This window comes from Staurois parvus, unplaced genomic scaffold (genome assembly GCF_062004578.1).
Source record: "Staurois parvus isolate SC_StPar_1 unplaced genomic scaffold, SC_StPar_1.0 ptg000131l, whole genome shotgun sequence".
Taxonomy (NCBI): domain Eukaryota; kingdom Metazoa; phylum Chordata; class Amphibia; order Anura; family Ranidae; genus Staurois; species Staurois parvus.
The window spans coordinates 12,600,002-12,621,981 of NW_028317927.1; the positions used below are offsets into that span (position 1 = coordinate 12,600,002).

The 21,980-nt window shown below is 39.0% G+C and overlaps 1 protein-coding gene across 1 annotated transcript; it reads right to left on the reverse strand.

The window, feature by feature from the left end:
* Nucleotides 1–996: 996 nt before the first annotated feature.
* Nucleotides 997–20,745, reverse strand: SUCNR1 (succinate receptor 1). The gene is made up of 2 exons (XM_089672642.1): nucleotides 20,617–20,745; nucleotides 997–2,966 (listed from the first exon to the last, which is right to left on the reverse strand). The coding sequence occupies exons 1-2, from the start codon at nucleotides 20,743–20,745 to the stop codon at nucleotides 1,980–1,982; spliced, it is 1,116 nt and encodes a 371-aa protein (XP_089528768.1). The 3' UTR covers nucleotides 997–1,979.
* Nucleotides 20,746–21,980: the final 1,235 nt, after the last annotated feature.

Sequence of the window (21,980 nt, forward strand, 5' to 3'; positions counted from 1 at the left end):
AGACTGACCATTTGGAAACTCAGGCACTGCCCAAGGGCCCGGGGGTCACTGCCAGATGCCCCTGGTACCTTTTTCATAGGCTTTTTTGAGTTTGGGCAAGGACACAGGGGCCCCATGATCCCCTATTGCCCGGGGCCCCATGAGTGTCAGCCCCCCCCGATCCAGACATCCTGCTATAGAGCATACATCAGCAGAGTACTAGACACTTCTCCCTCAGATCTTTTCCCGAAGACAGGAAAGACCTGGGAAATGTCATGTGACTGGTGACCACTGAACAGCATAGATTAAACAAGCTACTAGGATGATTTTTATATTAAAATAAATACAGCAGCATGATCTTTATGCATACATAGAAGCAGGAGCGGACTGACAGCTCATGGGGCCCCTATGTCTTTGCCCACACTTAAACCACACCCAAAAAAGCCTATGAAAGGTACCAGGGGCATCTCATGGGGCCCCCTACTGACCCTGGGCCCTTGGACAGTGCCCGAGTACACAAATGGTCAGTCCGCCCTTGCATAGAAGAGATAATGGCAACTAAACTTTATATATTTAATATCACTTTTAGGATACATTACTAACCGGTATAAAAAATAACTTGCTTTGTTTTGTACCTTTTAAATAAAAATTAGTTGGGCAAAGTACAGACTGACTGATTTGTAAAAATTTGAGCAGAGGGATGCTGTCTTTAGCAACTATTTATCAACTGTGGTTGATTGACTAAAGCAGTGGAGCATGTTAACTCTGCAAAGTAAATTTTCACTTATTTTAGTAAATGAGGGAAACACAATGAAAATTCAGTTTGCAAAGAATACCCAATCATGTATAAGGAAAATAAAATAAAACAGGATATTTGCTTGCAGATCACTAAGCAGAGTGATTTTGCTCCTTGAAAAGTGATTTTTTTAAGTTTAGTGAGTAAGGTGAATTTATTTTTCAATTATACATTCAAGGACAAGCAAAAAATTTATTTTTCATTGTTTTTGTACATGATTTGATATTCCTCTCATTTTATCATTGATTTATTTTTTGGTAATTTTCAAGATTGGAACTATACTATACAGATAACCATGTATGCTCAACATCCTTTAAGCTTCATGCACACTGGGCTTAAAAAATGCCAATTCCCTTGGCAGAAAAAAAATGCTCATGTAGAGCATTTTTGTACATGTTTAGTCATGTTTAGTAGTGTTTAGCATTTTTTTCTGCTAGAAAACTCCAATCAAAAATGAAAACCAGAAGGGGTTTTTTTCTGCCTTTAAATGCTGAGTCTAAAATATGCCTTAAACATTCTAATGTGCATGGATACATAGGATAACATTAAAGTGTTACTAAACCCACAACAGTAAAATCAACCTGTATATGCAGTAAAGCATGCTGGTTATACTGACTGTGGAACCTAAGGGGTTAATCCTCTGCACTTTGTAAAAAAGCCGTTTGATCCTTTCTTCTCTGTTCCTCCCATTTTTCAAGGGACCACCTCTTATCTCCTGATAAGACAGACTAAACCGTAGGCATTTGCACATGTTCAGTTTGGTGTGTATGTCTAGAGAGGTTTTTTTTTCTTGGGAGAGTGCCTGTGATCAGCACAGGGCCAATCAGAACTGGTCAGAAAGAGATCAGGGGTTTTACATCCTCCTAGAGCAGAAAAAAACTCCTCCTACCAGCTTTAGTTAGTGCTGGGCTGAGTGCTAATAGAAGTCACAAGACTGCTGTAACTGCAGATGAGAAAAGGTATTTGGCAGTTTATATTTACTAAAATAATTGCACTTCCATGTTCTGTGTACTGCTGGAGACCAGATATAGTGGATGCAGGGCCCTGGGTTTAGTAACACTTTAAGCTGCTTCTACAGCTTATTATTTTAGGAATAAGAAAAACAGCTTATAACTTAAATATTTAGCATGTTGGAGTTTTCTATGTTACGGAAAATACTGCAAAAGGACTTATAATACTATTGTATATCCACTATGTATAAAACCTATTGATATGACTCTCTGCTATAGTCTCTAGTTTCCTGATGACTAGAGCTGAATTTATAGGCACATTGACATTTTATTACCCGAAGAATGTTCTGAACCCTTGCCAACAACATTTCCCTAAAATTGTCCCCCATAAGAAAGTAGAACACAGGGTTTATTACACTATTTAGAAATGCAATGGGGCGTGTAATGACATAAATGGAATTGATGGTGATCATTGTCTCCTTACTCAGCTTCCAGTCCTCCATTCGCGAGGCGATCCTTACATTTCTCATGATGTGATATGGGGTGAAAAGGATAAAAAACACAATCAAAGCCACATACACTAAAGTAAGAGGTTTCTCAAGAGAAAAGGATGTTGTAAGCAGCTGATTCCTGGTCCTGAGAAAAGAAACAATTTTCCTGTAGAACAAACACATGGTACAGAGAGGGATGAGGAAGCCAGTGACGCTAAGGCAAACACTGTAGATGAGACTGGATGAGGCCATCCCAGAGCTCCCATAGCTGAGACACTGGCTGTTATTACGCAGTTCTATGAAGAATAGAATTGGAGAAATCTCTAACATAACTACAAACCAAATGCCAACAGATATGGTGACTGCCATAAGTTTCTTCTGCATTATGTGGTCTTTAAAAGGGCACTTGATAAGCAGGTAACGATCAATACTGATGAAGGTGAGGAAGAGGATGCTGGTGTACAGGTTGGCATGAAGTAGGTATCTGTTGCTGTAGCACAAGATCTCATTAAAGATCCAGCGTCCATTGGCATAACTTTCAATCAATAGAGGGAGCGTGCAGAGGAAGGCGAAGTCTGACAAACACAGATTAAAGAGGTAGATACTTCCGCTGGTCCATTTCTTCATACAAAAGATATAGCCAAACATTACAACGCCATTCCCAAGAATGCCAAATATAAACTCTAGTGAGTACACAGTTGATAAGTAGTATTTCTCAAGAAGACAGTCAACCGATGAACAGTTAAGAGTCTAAAATAAAGTGACAGTTATACGATTACAATATTATTCTCATACTATATAAACATAGTTTGGAAATGTTTATCAGCTATTACAAAATTTGTAAATGTCTCTGTATTATGCTTAAAAAAACAAAAACAAAAAGCACTTACATGTTAACTATATGCATTGAGAGTTAGCCAAGAGAATGTTGCTCAGGAGGGGGATTCCGTTTTCTGTATTTGGCTAATAACTGGTAAATGTGTGGCATAAAAATATGCTGAAAAAGTGCATATTTCAAATAGGTATTACAAATTAATGAATGGTAACATTGTAAATATGATGTCATGACTAATATAATAATTTATTACTAATTTTATTTTATTTTTCTATTTTACTAAATATTATCATTTAATTAAACATTTAAAGTGGACCTTTAAGCAGACAGCTAAATAAACAAGTCAACTTTTGTAAATACATGTTTATTATATTTCCTAATAACATATTTTTTGCCAGCAATTCACTTGAGATAGTCAAAATAATTATTTTAGTTTTCCCTGTTATTATTTTAAGTCTGCTTTATTTATTTACTATGTCTTTTCACTGCCTATGGCATATACACTGCTCAAAAAAATTAAAGGAACACTTTTTAATCAGAGTATAGCATTAAATCAATTAAACTCCTGGGATCTGGTCAGTTAAGTAGCAGAGGGGGTTGTTAATCAGTTTCAGCTGCTTTGGTTTTAATGAAATTAACAACAGCTGCAATAGATGGGCAACAATGAGACAACCCCCAAAACAGGAATTGTTTTGCAGGTGGAGATCACTGACATTTTTTTCCCTACTCATCTTTTCTGACTGTTTTTCACTAGTTTTGCATTTGGCTAGGGTCAGTGTCACTATGGGTAGCATGAGGCGATACGTGGACCCTACAGAGGTTGTACAGGCAGTCCAACTCCTCCAGGATGGCATATCAATACATGCCATTGCCAGAAGGTTTGCTATATCTCCCATCGCAGTCTCAAGAGCATGGAGTAGATTCCAGGAGACAGGCAGTTACTCTAGGAGAGCTGGACAGTGCCGTAGTAGGTCCTTAACCCATCAGCAGGATCGGTATCTGCTTCTTTGTGCAAGGAGGAACAGGATGAGCACTGCCAGTGCCCTACAAATTACCTCCAGCAGGCCACTGGTGTGAATGTCTCTGACCAAACAATCAGAAACAGACTTCATGAGGGTGTCCTGAGGGCTCGACGTCCTCTAGTGGGTCCTGTGTTCACTGCCCGGCACCATTTGCCATTGAACACCAGAACTGGCAGGTCCACCACTGACACCCTGTGCTTTTCACAGATGAGAGCAGGTTCACCCTGAGCACATGTGACAGATGTGAAAGGGTCTGGAGAAGCCATGGAGAACATTATGCTGCCTGTAACATCGATCAGCATGACTGTTTTGGTGGTGGGTCAGTGATGGTCTGGGGAGGCATATCCACGGAGGGACATACAGACCTCTACAGTCTAGACAATGGAACCCTGACTGCCATTAGGTATTGGGATGAAATCCTTGGACACATTGTCAGACCCTACACTGGTACAGTGGGTCCTGGGTTCCTCCTGGTGCACAACAATGCCCAGCCTCATGTAGTGAGCGTATGAAGGCAGTTCCTGGAGGATGAAGGAATTGATACTATTGAATGGCCCCCACGCTCACCTGACCTAAATCCAATAGAACACCTCTGGGATATCATGTTTAGTCCATCCGAAGCCACCAGGTTGTACCATAGACTGTCCAGGAGCTCAGTGCTGCCCTGGTCCAGATCTGGGAGGAAATACCCCAGGACACCATCTGTCATCATCTGGCATGCATACAAGCACATGGGAGCCATACAAACTACTGAGTACCATTTTGAGTTGCTGCAATGAAATTTCAGCAAAATGGACTAGCCTGCTGCATCGTTTTTTCACTTTGATTTTCGGGGTGTTTTTGAATTCAGTCCTCTGTAGGTTGATACATTTTATTTCAATCAAATGATTGGGCATCCTAATGTTCCTAACACATTACCCAATCCATATTATTATAGATATGCAGCATGATATTTTTCCCCTTTGAGATCTCGATGTGTTTTCAAAGTGTTCCTTTAATTTTTTGGAGCAGTGTATTTTATTCCTTTGCATGCTATATTCAGAACAAAAATGTTTTCTATTTTAGTCAGGTAGATGTAAAATATTGCATATTCATATTTTTGCATTTTTTTTAAGACATATGGTAGCTTTTGGCATTTACATCTCCTTACCTCCTGCTGAAAACAATCTGTTTACAGAGCTCAGTGGTTCAAGCTGAAATATAAACACACTGAATGCCTCCATTTAGGTTTCACTATGAGACAGCTTTCCTGAAAGGAGGTAACTACTGCTATATACAACAGATATTTTAAAAATCTGTTTAGAAATTCAGATAAAAAAATTACCCCAAACCATCATAGTTTACCTTTTAAAGAAGTATTTTAATGAAGATACATAAAGGCTGACATTGATGAGCTCTTCTTCTGAATAATTCATATTCACTTCCTGTCATGCTGATCCCCTTATTTAGACCAAGCATGTAGATAAGGTGAGTTCCAACTTTCCTGGTCTGCATATTTATTCCAGGTCATTATCTCAAAGTATTCATTATTCATTTGAGGCTCAATTCCAAAATCAATAAAACCTTCAACATTTTGCTCACTTTCCTTGCAAGCCTCCCAACATTTAACTTTTAATAATTTATTGTTTAAGTACTGGTAAAATACAATTATAGTTGCAATTGTGTCTCCAGAAGCAGGCTGTGGACAGGCTCAACAAATTGCTCAACAAATCAGAAAGTTTCATTGTATGCAGGCTACGAGAAACAACTGCTATGCCTCCTTAAAAAAAACATATTGCTCTGAATCCATTGTTAGGAGTGTTCCCTCTTTTAAATGTGTGCATATGCATATTTATACAGCAAAGAGTGTACAGTTGTGGCCAAAATTATTCAACCCCCAATGCTGTAAAGGGGTTTAGGGACTATAGTGTACATTTGGAATTGTATTCAGAATCAAATCCTACAAGGACGTTGTAACTACCCAAATGCAACTAAAATGACATCAATTGTTTATGTAATACAGTAGTAAATGGTTCTTATGTGGTTTCTTCATTGCCACAATTATTCAACCCCTTAAAGACTACCACTCTGAAGAACAGAGGTTCATACAGGTGCTTTCCATCAGGTATTGAAAACACCTGTGGATGTCACCGAGCAGCAATCAAGCATAATAAGCACCAATTAGGCAGCTTTAAAATGACTGTGATACTCAGCTCCTTCTAGACATTTACTGGTGTGGTTACAAACATGGTGAAGGCAAGAGAATGGTCCAGGAAGACAAGAGAAGAGGTGATTTCTCTTCACAGGAAGGGCAATGGCTATAAGAAGATTGCAAAGATGTTAAACATACCAAGAGACACCTTAGGAAGCATCATTCGCAAATTCAAGGCAAAGGGCACTGTTGAAACGCTACCTGGTCGTGGCAGAAAGAAGATGCTGACTTCGACTGCTGTGCGCTACCTGAAGCGTAGAGTGGAGAGAAGTCCCCGTGTGACTGCTGAGGAACTGAGAAAAGATTTGTCAGATGTGGGTACAGAAGTTTCAGCCCAGACAATAAGACGCACACTGCGTAATGAAGGCCTCCGTGCCAGAACTCCCAGGCGTACCCCCTTGCTGTCTCCAAAGAATAAGAAGAGTCGACTGCAGTATGCCAAAAGCCATGTGGACAAACCACAAAAGTTGTGGGATAGTGTTCTGTGGACTGATGAAACAAAATTAGAACTGTTTGGGCCCATGGATCAACGCTATGTTTGGAGGAGGAAGAACAAGGCCTATGATGAAAAGAACACCTTGCCTACTGTGAAGCATGGTGGAGGGTCAATCATGCTTTGGGGCTGTTTTGCTTCTGCAGGTACAGGGAAGCTTCAGCGTGTGCAAGGTACCATGAATTCTCTTCAGTACCAGGAGATATTGGATGGAAACGTGATGCAGTCCGTCACACACCTGAGGCTTGGGAGACGTTGGACCTTTCAACAGGACAATGATCCCAAGCATACCTCCAAGTCCACTAGAGCATGGTTGCAGAGGAAAGGCTGGAACATTTTGGAGTGGCCATCGCAGTCACCAGACTTAAATCCGATTGAGAACCTCTGGTGGGACTTAAAGAAAGCAGTTGCAGTGCGCAAGCCTAAGAATGTGACTGAACTGGAGGCCTTTGCCCATGAAGAATGGGCGAAGATACCCGTAGATCGCTGCAAGACACTTGTGTCAAGCTATGCTTCACGTTTAAAAGCTGTTATAACTGTAAAAGGATGCTGTACTAAGTACTAAGATTGAATGTCACTTGGGGGTTGAATAAAACTGATAATGCTGTGAGCACAGAAAAGACATTTGTGGTTATTTCATTATAACTGTTATGTTATATTTGTCTGACCTACAAGTGCCTCTTTAATGTAAATGTAAGCAAGATGACTGAATGATCAAAAGCAATGTCAAACTGGCCAAAACACTCAATTTCAGTGGGGGTTGAATAATTTTGGCCACAACTGTATGTGCATATGTTATCTATGTTCCAGGATTGGGAGTATTGCAAATGATGAAGAGGCATCTAATCTGAGATAAGATTAAAGTAAAAAGTAAAATTGACTGAAAACCGGTATACTGTAGTTTCACGTAATCTATCTTTTCTTTTTGGCTCAATACCAGCTGGAGAATCAAACTTTAAAATAAAATTTCAAGCTATACCTAACTAACCTTTAAATGCTTACTCCCCCCTCCTAACACCTATGCTGACTAATCTGCGTAATGAAGATGTACATTACCTATTTTCAAGCCGCTCCTGTCCAGTCACATGATTTCTCAGTAGCATCTGCAGAGGAGGGAAGAGAGCGACATCAGCTCAACAACAGCTGGTAAACTAGGGTGCGAGGCTCACATGGTCCATCCAATGTCTTTTCTCCCTCCACTCCCATTCACACAGGGGAGCTGAATGACTGGCAAAGGGGAGCTGAATCACATGACTGGACCAGAACTGTCTGAAAATAGGTGAGTTCATCTTTCTTACAGAGGTTGCTAGCACAGTCGTTAGGAAGGGAAAGGGGACATTTGTAAGATTAGTTAGGTAAAGCCTAGAATTCTTCTTTAACTCTGAAACAGAGACATTTAAATGATCAGATTCTTTTTATTTGGTCATCATGGATGATGGTTATGAGGTATTGATAGACTGTGGTGTAGATAACCACACTGATCTGATAGGACATATAGAGCAAAACAAAAGATGACCTTTATGGCAGCCATTTTGTAACAGCACTTTGCCAGGCTAAGCATTACACTCACCGACCACTTTATTAGGTACACCTGTTAAATTGCTTAGTAACACAAATTGCTAATCAGCCAATCGCATGGTAGCAACTTAGTGCATTTAGGCATCTAGACATGGTGAATATGACTTGCTGAAGTTCAAACAGAGCATCAGAATGGGGAAGAAAAGGGGATTCAAGTGACTTTTGAACTTATGTTGGTGCCAGACGGGCTGGTCTGAGTATTTAAAAAACTGTTGATCTACTGGGATTTTTATGCACAACCATCTCTAGGGTTTGCAGAGAATGGTCCAAAAGAGAGTCCAGTGAGCAGCGGTTGTGTGGATGAAAAAGCCTTGTTGAACCAGTCTGCCCAATCTCCTCTGACCTCTGACATCGAGATGATAGAAAGTCAACAGTAACTCATGTGATATGGACCAAAATATCTGAGGAATGTTTCCAACATCTTGTTGAATCTATCATACCTAATATGACTGCACCACAGAACAAATAATTCAATAACTCTTATAGATCAAAGCAACCCTATATGACTTGTGAAAACATTTGTGTACAAATTTGAATATGGTCAGAAGGTCATACACTGCTGCTTTCCAACTAGAAAGCTAGCTCAAAAATATCTGTATCTGGATAGTGCTGTGATGTACCATATGACCAACTAATGTGCTAAGTGCCTATACTATCTCAAACCAATATTGGCATATCTCTTAATTCACATATTTAAAACAAATGTGACCAGAAACAATAAATAATCTATCAATTGTGCATATACAAATTACTAATTCATGTATAAAAAAGCACATATAACAACACCCCTTTGTATAAACAAATAAATCAATAAATAGTCTGTGCAAATATGCATATGAAAAGTGATCAGTTCACCACCAAAAGGATTATCAGCTGCACTCACCAGAAACCTATGCTGGTAAGATGGGAGTCAAATCCTGCCAATACCAGCGTTCTTATCAAGGTACTCAGTCAATTCAAAGGAACATAATGTATATTCCGGGAGGAGAGAAAAATCTCACATGGCATAAAATCTTTTTAAAAAATGAAAAGATTATTCATAGTTTTTGGTCACATTTGTTTTAAATGTGTGACTTAAGATATATGGCAATATTAATTTGAGATAGTATAAGCACTTAGCACTTTAGTTGGTCATGTGGTACAACACAGTGCTATCCAAATACACAGATATTTTTCAGCTTCTATGCCACAAAGAAGGCAGTTCTGAAGGCAAAAGTGAGTCTAACCCGCTACTAGCAAGGTATATTTAATAAAGTGGCCGGTGAGTGTCAATGCAATGTTTAACTTGCTACATCTCTTTTTTTGTGTTGGTATTTGCTAGCAGTTGTTTTGTTTATTAAAAATATTTGTTTTAAAATAGTCTTGGTATTTAATAATATTTTTTTAACAGCAAGTACAATTTATGAACATTTTCCAGAATGGACAATAAATGGGACATGCAATGTTTTTTCCATCGAAGAGCACCACAATGCATGGTAATGCATTACTTTGTGCTCCAATGCTCATGCATTGAGGTGTGTTGGGTTGATGCTTTAGGGTGCCATTAGGAATAAACGGCACCTCAAAGTGAAAATGCATGTAACATGCTTTGAAAATAACACACAGATGAATGCATGTGTTCCCACTGGAAAGCTCTGCATGGACCCTAAGGGGGAGATTTACTAAGACTGATGCACACAGAATCTTTTGCAGTTGTGCAGAGCAACCAATCAGTGTCCAGATAATATTGTCAAAGCTTAATTGAACAAGCTGAAGTTAGAAGCTGATTGATTACTCTTCCCCCAACAGTTAGGGTAGGTTCACATCTATGCAGTGCATTTTGGGTGCATTACAATTGAACTTTATAGAACATGTGTTTTGATGAAATGGCATCAAATGCAGCATGCACGCATGCAGGATTTAGAATAGAATTCATTACACCTCATTTAAACCCTTTGAATGTAACAAGTAGAAAGAATTCATTACACCTCATTTAAACCCTTTAAATGTAACAAGTAAAAAAAAAAAAAATACATTTTACTTAAAGTGACACTAAACTCTGGTTTTAAAAAAAAAATATTCAAGTATGTATACTTATGCCAAAAAAGTATCTTCTAGTGCTTTCAGCTTCCTTCAAACCTCTAAATATTTTTTTTTCTTGTGATCCAAACCCCCCCCCCCCCCCCCCCACACACACACACACTTCATCAGGGTGGCTAGGTTTGTTGTACATAGGAACATAGCCACCCTTTCCTGCTTGTCCTGAGATGGACTAGACTAGGGTGTTTGTATCATGCATAGAACAGTTCACATGACTGTAAATAATGTGCACTGCTCGTTTCAATTTCATACAAACAGAAGTGATAGAGGTTCAGGAGCTCACAGAGAACAATTACAAGGAGGCAGAAAAGCATAGTAAGAAACAAAATGAAAAATAGATTACAGGTCCATCAAGTAGTAGATATGTATGGATTATATTTGGAGAATAAAGATATAATTTAGTGTCACATTAAATAGCTACTCATAGCACTTCAGCCTTGTAAGATTAACTAGTTCCCTATCTGCAAGAACATTGGTTCTGTGTGTTGTAGCAATGCTTCCTCAAACCACTTATTTTATATATATATATATATATATATATATATATATACTTCCTTAATTTCCTTCTAATGAAACCGTGATGCTTATTTTTGCACTGAAATAAAATTTAGTCATGCATGTTGCTAGATGGACACTCTGTAAAGGGAAAAACTGAGGCATGTGTTGCAATAAGGTGGTCACTGTGAAAGTGTGTCAGAAAAGTGTCAGAATTCCATATCTCTGTAGTTGTTCCAGGTCAGCATTCCAGGTAGCATTTAAGCCAGGCAGCTTGCATTTACAGAAAGAATGATCACCAATGGCAGCCTCCACGATTCTCTCTTGACCGGTTTCCTTTAAATATAGTTTAGCTTTTGCGCTGCTTTTTCTTTACATAAGTGCCTTAATTGCTGTGCTACAAACAAGAGTCACACACACAAGAGAAAGAAAAGAATCTTTATAAATGTATTGCACAACATACACAGTGTACAAAATGAAGTGGCCTGCGGTGTATTATCTATAACACAGTATATGCAGTCCAGCAGTCTATAAAACGTTATGTGTTATACAGATCCAGAGTGTAGGAGTGCGCAATATGCAAAGCATAGCACAGTATACAGAGCAGGATGCTCAGGAGTATGTAATGTATAGCACAGTATACAGTGTATTATAGAATGTCATAGTATGCTTTTGTAGTATCAGTGCTCAACAGTTAATGTTACAAAGTCCCACCATGCATGTTGCCAACTCTGGAATAGGGCAGCCAAAAGTATTTAGCATACAGGGTGACATGCAGTCAACTTGTGCAGAGTATGTAGTGTGCAACACAGCATACAGTCTGCATGAGTTGGACTGGAACATTATAAAATATATGGGTATACCGGAACTAGTGCTTGGCGTTATTGAAAACAACCCTAGCTCAGGGATTCAGCATTACCACTAAGAAGTAGTCTACAGGGAAACATGTAGGTGGGAATGATGAGCTAAGCTTGATTTTCTAAAGGAAGATTTGAATATCCCTTCAGCTGATAACACCTATGGATCTGCTGATCATTATCAGCATTACTAAATGGCAACATCTGTTTATACATTTTTATGACAGGATCAGTTGGAAATGCGCCAGTTTATGAAAGGTTTACTTCAAAAGGAAGTACAGGTGGCACTAAGAGGCTGTGTATGAGAAGGAGAGTTTCCTTTCTAGATATGTTCAGGTTATTTTCCTCCACATATTCCCTTCTACTTCCTCACACAGTTCAAAAGGAACATGTTCTGTATTAAAAATCCAAAATTAGGAAGGACGATTTTGCATCAAGCATATCATTTCAGCAAAATGTATTAACATCATTATTATTATTATGTAGAACCATCGTGGATAGGCTGCTAAAATGTTAGGTTAATTTATTTATTTTTTGTTCCTCTGTAATAATTGGAGCAGCTGTTGCTTTCTTGTTTTGGGTTTCACATGCTGCAGGTTTGATTGCTCTCTCCTGCCTTCTGGAGAGTTTGGGAACATAGAAGAGTGAGCAAGGCAAATTTTCAGTATGAATATGTATTGTGCTGCAGCCAATTCCTGGGGAGGTGTGCCCATTAGGTGGCTAAAGAGCACTTAAATAGGTCTGGAGCAGTCCTGTTTTAGTCCTGGGTCTAACCCTGCAGGAGGAGTCCCCAGCCTGAGGGGATCTGCCCCTCAGGACAGGCTGCTGGAGCTTGCTAGATATTCATTGAGGTCCCAACTATGGCATAGCTGGGGGGAGGGGGGCTACTTCTTCTAAAAATACTTTTTTTGAAGCAAAGCAACTGAACCCTCATCTAAGGATCTGGTCTGAAGAGCTCACTGAAGAGTGCCTGGTGGTAGTTAGCAGGAGTCTGGCTGACCTGTGGCATTGTGAGCGTTAACATCACTAAAAGTGTCTGGTGGATACTGGAAGGAGGCATCCAGTGATCAGAGTCCTATTGAAGGTTTGTGGTTTCTATTGGGTCAAAGAGCCAGTGGTAGTCTTGACTGGAATATCATTTAAAAAGGACTCAGTTCTGTCACTTGCTCCTGTTCAGAGAAGCTTAGCAAAGTAGAGTGTCCTCCTGTGAATATTCAGTGAATCTGGAGTATCCCATGTCACCCTATACCCCATCCAAGTTCTTCAGCAATAAAAATCCTGATAAGACATCCCCTAGACTAATTAATAAGCCAAGAGTGAATTAACTGTTGCTCTGTGCTTGACTGCCTCTGCACTAGTTTGGGGAAAAGATCCAGTAAAATTATAGTTGATCCTTCAAGCAGTAGTGCTACAATTATAATTATTATTGGTAGTAGTATAATAATGTAATATCAGTCGTAATAGTGGTAGTAGAAGTAGTAATATTGGTAGTAGTTGCAGTAATGGCTTCAAACAAAAAGGCACAAAGACAGGATAAGAGAAAGCCAGAGTCCTGTCTAACACGTCTGCGTGCAAGTTTTTTTTAATTCTTTGGCTTTTGGAGCTGAGCCATTCAGAATATATTAACATTGCAGGAAACTTGTGCAATTGTGGATGATCAGGGGTTTTGTGAATAACACCTTTTATTATTCACTTTCTTTAGAACAATGACTTAAGAGTTTGTGGCACTATATAAATAAATAACTTAGTGTTTGCTAATAGGTCATTTTCATATAAGAATACTAGCTGCTATTCAAGAGCTCCAAGAAGTAGGTCAGTGCAATCCCAATCTAACCAGCATACTGTGCACCTTAAAGTACACTTGTCAAAAGATCAAATATGAGGGCTGCCATGGCTAAACCCTCCTACTGAAAAAGCTAGTTACTTGGCTGTCATGCAAATGCTTTGGTATCAATACTTTTTGAATCATTAACCCAAATCAAGGGATTGTGGCTTTTCTCTGACTCCTTTTGTGCATCCTTTTTTTGGGTCAGAACTTTTTAAAAAATAATGAAAAAAGACAAGCAATTAGCAATTACAGAAAGTATATATAAACAAAGAACCAGCGCCATGGAAAATATATAAAACAATAAGCTGCAAAACCTAGCCTATAAACTTATAGGATATACAAAACTTCAAAAAAATAGGTTGCGCTTAAATATACAAAAGTGTAACAAAAAAGTAAATAACAAAACAATAAGAAACAATATTTTAAATCAAAATAAAATCCAGCAAAAAACGAAAAAGTCCAAAAGTTCAAATAATCAATAATGTCCAAAATAATTCATCACCAAGTAAATCCATCACCAAAAATGGTTAAATAGAACTCACCAGAGTAATATGCCAATTGTTGAAAAACCAGCATATAGTACTTGTTATTCTGGGAGAAATGAATAATATGGTGACAACAACACTGAAGAAATGAGGGATGAACTCCAACAGATGATGTGCTGCAAAGTTGAAAATCCACTCCAAAGTTGATTTAGTATCCAAACTAAAAGATGATCAGACCGTCACTCAAAAGAAAAAAGCGAACAATCATGGTGCAGTATGTTTTAAAAAGCATCAAACTTTAATGAAGAAATGCACTTACAAGCAATGTGTCCAGACTGACACCAGTATAGACAGCATGTGTAATGAATACAGGCGACTCAGACACAATCAAACATGCACATGCAACATGCAGACAAACCAGGAGTATTCTGAACCTCACATCCAAAGGCACCGCCCTAAGCTTTTCGTCATCGACGTCCTCACGGAGCGTCCGCTCCGTGAGGACGTCGATGACGAAAAGCTTAGGACGTCCGCTTAGCGTCCGCTCCGTGAGGACGTCGATGACGAAAAGCTTAGGATGTCCGCTTAGTGTCCTGCTCCGTGAGGACGTCGATGACGAAAAGCTTAGGACGTCCGCTTAGTGTCCTGCTCCGTGAGGACGTCGATGACGAAAAGCTTAGGGCGGTGCCTTTGGATGTGAGGTTCAGAATACTCCAGGTTTGTCTGCACGTTGCATGTGCATGTTTGGCTGGGTCTGAGTCGCCTGTATTCATCACACATGCTGTCTATACTGGTGTCAGTCTGGACACCTTGCTTGTAAATGCATTTCTTCATTAAAGTTTGATGCTTTTTAATACATAATGCAACGTGATTGTTCGCTTTTTTCTTTTGAGTGATGGTCTGATCATCTCTCAGTTTGGATACTAAATCACCTTTGGAGTGGATTTTCAACTTTGCGGCACATCATCTGTTGGCGTTCATCCCTCATTTCTTCAGTGTTGTTGTCACCATATTATTCATTTCTCCCAGAACAACAAGTACTATATGCTGGTTTTTCAACAATCGGCATATTACTCTGGTGAGGTCTATTTAACCATTTTTGGTGGTGGATTTACTTGGTGATGAATTATTTTGGACATTTTTGATTATTTGAACTTTTGGACTTTCATTTTTGCTGGATTTTATTTTGATTTAAAATATTGTTTCTTATTGTTTTGTTATTTACTTTTTTGTTACACTTTTGTATGTATGTAAGCACAACCTATTTTTTTGAAATTACAGGAAGTAGTCAGCAGTAGCCATTTTATTTCTCTTGTGATAGGATCACTTTAAACAGGTATAATAATCAGATAAACTTCTAAAAAAAAATGCAACCACGACATTTAAGTTCTGGTAAGATTCAAGATATCACAATTCTGTTTAGGGGTTTAGATATGGTTTAAAAATACTAGGGATATGTGAATTCACTGTTCTGACTTCAGTATATGCAGCACAGGACATGTGTTCTAAATAATTTGTGTTTTATATTTGCTGTAAAAGTCAAGCTCCAGGCAAAACCTTCCTTTAGATGTGAAAGCCTTAAATAATTTCCAATATGGTGTTTAATTTCCTGAAATCAAGCTCTAGATTACTTTCAGTAATTTTGTTTTGATTCACTTACTGCAGTTCCCTACCTATGAGAAAAGCAGTTGAGAAAGAAAGTGCCAGTGTGAGCCAAACACTAGAACAATCCACAACTGTCCCATGTAAATTGAAAGCTAAAATAGACGATGTTTAGCCAAACTTGCAGGAAGAGAAAATGCTGGGCATACCTTCTTAGTGGGCTTATGCTCATTTAAAGCCAATTGGACAGGCTGGAGGTGAGGAGGTGACACAGGAAGATACAAAGTTGCCAGCTCTGAATAGTGATGTGACCCTCTAGTTGTATAAGAGGGTGAGAAACATGTGAACCACAAAAGTGGCTTAACAGATGTATAAACTGCAGATACATACAGTAGCATTCTAAAGCACACTGGCTTGCCATATTCTATGTGCTGCATTTTTTGTTGTTGAACAAATGTGCCATTAGCCATAGACAATGCAAGTCTCTGGACTACCTGCAGCAGGTCTTTCTTTCTACATCTGATTGGGAAGTTAGAGTTTTGACCAATAGTTGCAATTATCTAATAAAGTAGAATTGTCTACTCCATGTGACATGGCCCTATTTAATTCCACTCACATTCGTTTATTGAGGTCCTTTCCTCTCCCTTCTGTGTCACCATTTTTTGGCTTTGACTGCAATTTTTCTTTTAAATGCGGCATGCATGAATCTTGATGAAGCTATTTAATCACGAAACGTGTCAATCCTAGATGCCATTCTAGGGACAGTTTTCTGTATTTAATGTACTTTCAAACACTATTTGGGATGCAGCTGCTTATACCAATGATGTTTATATTCAGTTTGAACCAGAATTTACAGATGGTCACATATTAATCTATTATAAAAACTGTTTTTAATCTGAACAATAAAGATATTGTTGGTTTAATATACACGTGTTTGTTTTCTCTGTAAGGCACTATGCAAGTCCCATTTTTTTCCCCACCCAGTTTCTTTTAGGATGGAGGATATTTCAAATGTTCTTCAATTATGTGTTTAGCTGTTTGGCTGATTAACACTCTTCAAAGTGATTCTAAAGGCAGAAGCTTTTTTTACCTTAATGCATTAAGGTAAAAAACCTTCTGGGTGCAACCCCCCCCCCACTTGTACTTACCTAAGCCCCATCTCAATCAAGTGATGTGCATGAGAGAAGTGGATTTCCTGGGTCTCTCTCTGCTCTTTAGCTCATACAGCAGTGGGAGCCATTGGCTCCTACTGATTTCAATCACTGCCAGTGCACCAATGAGGGGATAGCAGGGGATGGAGCTGAGGCATGCTCTGTGTGTGAATAGACAATGTCCATTCACAGGAGTGCAGCTCGGGAGAGAGCCTGCTCAAGTGCCCCTATATCAAGAGGCTTGCTATTGGGGGCACTCGGCAGGAGGGAAGAGCCAAGACCGCCAGCAGAGGGCCCAAAGAAGGCTGCTCTGTGCAAAACCATTGCACAGAGCAGGTAAATATAACATGTTTGCTATTAAAAAAAACAAAAATAGAACCTATAGAATCACTTTAGGGATAAAGAGACATAGCATGTATGTTCTGAAATAAGGAGCCTGACTGACAGCATTTTTTTTTTACAGTTTAGTTTTGCTTTAATGAGTATTAAATGAGCTTTAAAACAAGCCCTCTCGGACCTCTGCTACAGGCACTGTGCAACAATTAATTCTTTAAAGTTTACAGCAGAAGCACCCATATCACCTAAATCATTCTCTCAGCAAACCTTCCATTCCCTAATTCCTCTTTACCAGTGACTCAGCACCCATCCAACTTTTTTATCTATGAGAAGGGTACTCTGGAAGGAGGAAGCAGGGTAACTAAGCTGCTGAGAGAATGAGTTGAATGACCTTTATGCTTTTGCAGTGAACTTTCAGGATGAATTGATCCAGTTCATTCATCTACATAGGTTAGTGAGTGCTTGTTTTAATGCTAATTTTGTGATTCAAAGCTATAAAAATACATTTTGGCTGGACATACAATTGAATGACCTTATAACATACTTAAATGTTTTTAGCCTGATCACAGAATCACTTTAAGCAAGGTCACTGTTTTTAGTCCACACACATCATATTTTATATATCATCTAATATTTGAATCTATCAACATGAAATCACTATTCACACGCAAATCAGCCACATTATTTCAGTAAAGATGCTTAGACAGTTGTGGTCATGATCATATAATTTGCCATACAAAAACTAGCATTCTTGTTAGATGAGAGGCTTACCTCCCATAAAGTGCTGTATGCCTGATAATATCAGGCCAGTACCAGCAACCTTCACTCTTTAGCTGGGCATGCCTGGGTCAGGGAAAAAATGGAATGGTTCCCCAATCTATACAAGGGTGGTGGATGGAGCAATCCTTCTCATTGTTTAATTGTATTCTGACTGAGGGGACTCTTCCTCTCTCAGAGTTCACTGATCAGCGCTGCAGCTCTGATCAAACAAAACATTTAACCACAACCTGTTCGTGAGAAGTCGATCATAAGATTGACTTCTCATAAACAGGAACAGCCATAGAGGGTTCGAAATTCAGTTCAGTCTCGGCAAGTTTCGATCCATCTATGACTAGCTTTATGCTCACCACATGTTACATGTTATCTAATTCTACAATCTCCTTTAGATCTACCAACAACTATATAGTGCAAGGGTCTGTCTGATTGGATTGTTTAATTATGTCCTCATATTACATAAATTTGGTAGATCTAAGTTTGAATCTGGGCATACAATCTCAGAACACAAACATGATTGATAGCCCTTAGACATTGCAGTGATCATGAAAATAAGCTTTTTCTCCACAGTAAATCTTACTGGAAAAATGCACTGTCAAAATCTCTGTGCCAATAGGCATTCTTTGTATTCCAACCACATTTAAACTTTGGTTGTGTTATTTCAGAAAACGTTAAAGCTCCAACCCATGTACTGTACACACACTATAGCTGCTAACACAGCAGTAAAAAGGAGATAAATCATTTACTTTATAAAATGGTAGCTGCCCATTTTAACTTTTCTTTACGATAGCCTATACTTAATTTAATTATTTTCAACCCTACCCAACCTACCTGATATTGTAATTATCCTAATCAATGCTGTCAGTACACTTTAAATAAAGCTCTTAACAGAAAGCTAACCTCAAATTCATTGAACACAACCTTCATTTTCTGAAATCACCTGAATATTACATTGGAAGACTATGGATCACGTTCAAGTGAAATGTCATATTCTGGGAAACCAACTAAACTCTAATTCACAAAGGTCATATATGAATATTTTATATACTACCAGGCTAAATGCTGCATTTCATTATTTTCCCTTAAATTCCACTTTTTATACTAAAAGGCGATAAACAAGTAGCTATAGTAAATTAATATAATAAGCAAATATACTGCAGCTACTTGTAAATTAGAAAAGAACTTCTAATTAACTATTTTAAATAAAACAGTTGCTTGTGTTATATAAATTATAGAAAAAAATAATTACCTGCTTTTTTTGTAACCTGTTGGTTATTGTGTGAACTCCATTTACCTGTTGAGCTTGTTATAAAGTGTGCTGTATAGCACTGCTGTGAAAAGTGCAACACTTACCATAGTACCAGATGATCTGGGTCCTCACAATCCACTAGCAGCCTGTGACACTGGGTGTATTGCTGAGCCTCCTCTGTATATATCAGGCAGCAGCTGTAAGAGGCTCATTTGCATATCTTGAGTAATGCTAGTTAATAATTCAAACACAAGTAACGAGCCTGTGCGGCTAAACTAACATTGTGGTTAGCAACCGACAGGAAGGAATATAGTTTGGAACATTTATACCCATAAACAACCAGTCATATCTATGAAGATTTTATTTTTTAAATTAAAGTAAGAAAAGTATCAAGTACAGATTACATTACCATCTCCCATTAAGACTTCTTGCTTTCCAGTATTATTTTTTTTCTGTCATTAGTGTCTTCAAACAAAGCAATTCTGTATTTCCTAAATGTTAAATAAAAGAAGACATTTTATAATATTGTAAAAATACAAAGCCATTATCTAGGCAGCAATACTTTCCCAAGAGTAAATATCACAAAATGAGTCATCAGATTCTTGCTTTTTTTTTGCCTGCACTGTTGATCGGAGTATCAATGATTCATACAATGATCAGTCCAGGGGCGGACTGACAACTCATGGGGCCCCCGGGCAATAGGGGATCATGGGGCCCCTGTGTCCTCGCCCACAGCCAAAAAAGCCTATGAAAAAGTCAATGAAAGGTACCAGGGGCATCTCATGGGGTCCCCTACTGACCCCGAGCCCTCAGGCAGTGCCCAAGTGCTCAAATGGTCAGTCCGCCCTTGGATCTGGCATAACTTTATGACCACCTACGTAATATTGAGTTGGTCCCCTTTTTGCTGCCAAAAAAGCCCCCTTTGCCTCCAAAACATCCCTGACCTATCCTGGCATGGAATCAACTATACCTCTGAAGGTATGCTGTGGTATCTGGCACCAGGTTGTCAGTAGAAGATGATTTAAGTCCTGTAAATTACGAGGTGGGGGCTTCATGGATCAGATTTGTTTTTCCAGTACATCCCACAAATGCTCTATTTGGTTATGATCTGGAGAATTTGGAGGTCAAGTCAACACTTCAAATTCATTGTTGTGTTCCTCAAACCAATCTTGAACCACTTCTGCAGTGTGGCAGTGCTCTACCCTACTGAAAGAGGCCACTGCCAGCAGGAAATACCGTTTCCACGAAGGTGTATACTTGACCAGCAATAATGTTTACAAAGGTGGTACATATCAAAGTAACATCCACATGAATGGCAGGACCAAGCTTTCCCAGCAGAACATTTCCCAAAGCATTGTTCTATATCTGCTTGCTTGCCTTCTTCCCATCCTGGTGCCATCTCTTACCCAGATAAGCAACACGCACCTGGCTATCCACACGATGTATAAGAAAATGTGATTCATCAAACCAGGCCACCTTTTTCCACTGTACCATTGTCCTGTTCTGATGCTCAGATGCCCATTGTAGGTGCTTTTGACTATGGACACGGGTCATCATGCGCACACTGATCAGTCTGTGCTACGTAGCCCCATACACAACAAACTACGATGCCCATTTTTCTGCTTTCAACACATTAACTTAAGTTATTCACTTAATCTCTCAATGGTTATAAAGTTCATAGTTATAGCTGATCAGTGTATATTTTCATTCAGTCACAGTTGTATGGTTTGTCCATGATTAAAGCTGTAAAGACAAAGGGTTCTGTGCATTTCTGCCAGCTGTATTTCTAAACTGTTCATGTTGCTTACACAAAATGGAGGCAGATAATCGTCTCACTTTTTCTAAAAGTGATAAATTCGTAGTGATTTGACAGGCTGACCATACATAGAGATTTCTTTAGAGGCTAAATGAGAGAAGTTCCCCCATCTATTCTAAACAGACTGGATGGACAAATCTCCTGCTGATAACTAGTGATGAGCTGAACATACCTGGGTATTGTTCCAGAAAGGTTTTTGGGGCTGTGCACCCACACCACATTGGGAACCATAGCTGTGTCCATATAGCCCCATTAACAGCTATGGGACTGTTGGCATGGGGATGCAGACAAAACCTATACATTCCTGTGTCAGTAAAACATGGCACTGCATGAGCATGGATTAAAATGCCCTATATGAACGAGGCCTAAGGAGTACATATTACCCTTATTTATGCACAAAATGTGTAAAATCTTTATGGTTCCCCCATAATTCTTACCAAGTCTTTCAGATCTGGTATGACTTTTAAGGGGAGCCCCTTGCAAAAAATGAAAAAAAAAAAAAAAATCATGAGGTTCCCCCTAAAATCTATACCAAACCCTTTGGGTCTTGTATGGTGTTTAAGAGGAAACCTCATGCAGAAAAACAAAATCATGAAAAAAAGCATAGGGCTTCCTCAAAAATACACTCCAGACCCTTATCAGAGCATGCAGCCTAGAATTCCAGAAAAGGAGGAGGGGGGGGGAGGGGGGGCAACTGTGCCCCGCCTTCTGAACCATACCAGGCCACATGCCTTCATCAGGGAGGGGTGGCTTGCCAAAGGGGATTCCCCTTGGCAAAGCATCTTGTTGCCATGTTAATGAGCACTTGGACCTCTACTCCCCAAATCCTCACCCAGTGATTACATGGGGCTGCAGGTGGGGGCTTAGCAGAATCTGTAAGTCCCCTTTATTAATAAGGGACCCCCAGATAACAGCTCTACCTAATGTGAATGAGTAAGCAGTAAATAATACCCCTACTCATTTAAAAAAAAAA

Excerpts from the sequence above, each read along its gene's own strand:
- SUCNR1 (XM_089672642.1), bottom strand. The coding sequence starts at position 20,745 with ATGACCCGTGTCCATAGTCAAAAGCACCTACAATGGGCATCTGAGCAT. Across the intron at positions 2,967-20,616 it reads TACATCGTGTGGATAGCCAG|ACTCTTAACTGTTCATCGGT; the intron begins GTGCGTGTTGCT and ends ACTTTATTTTAG.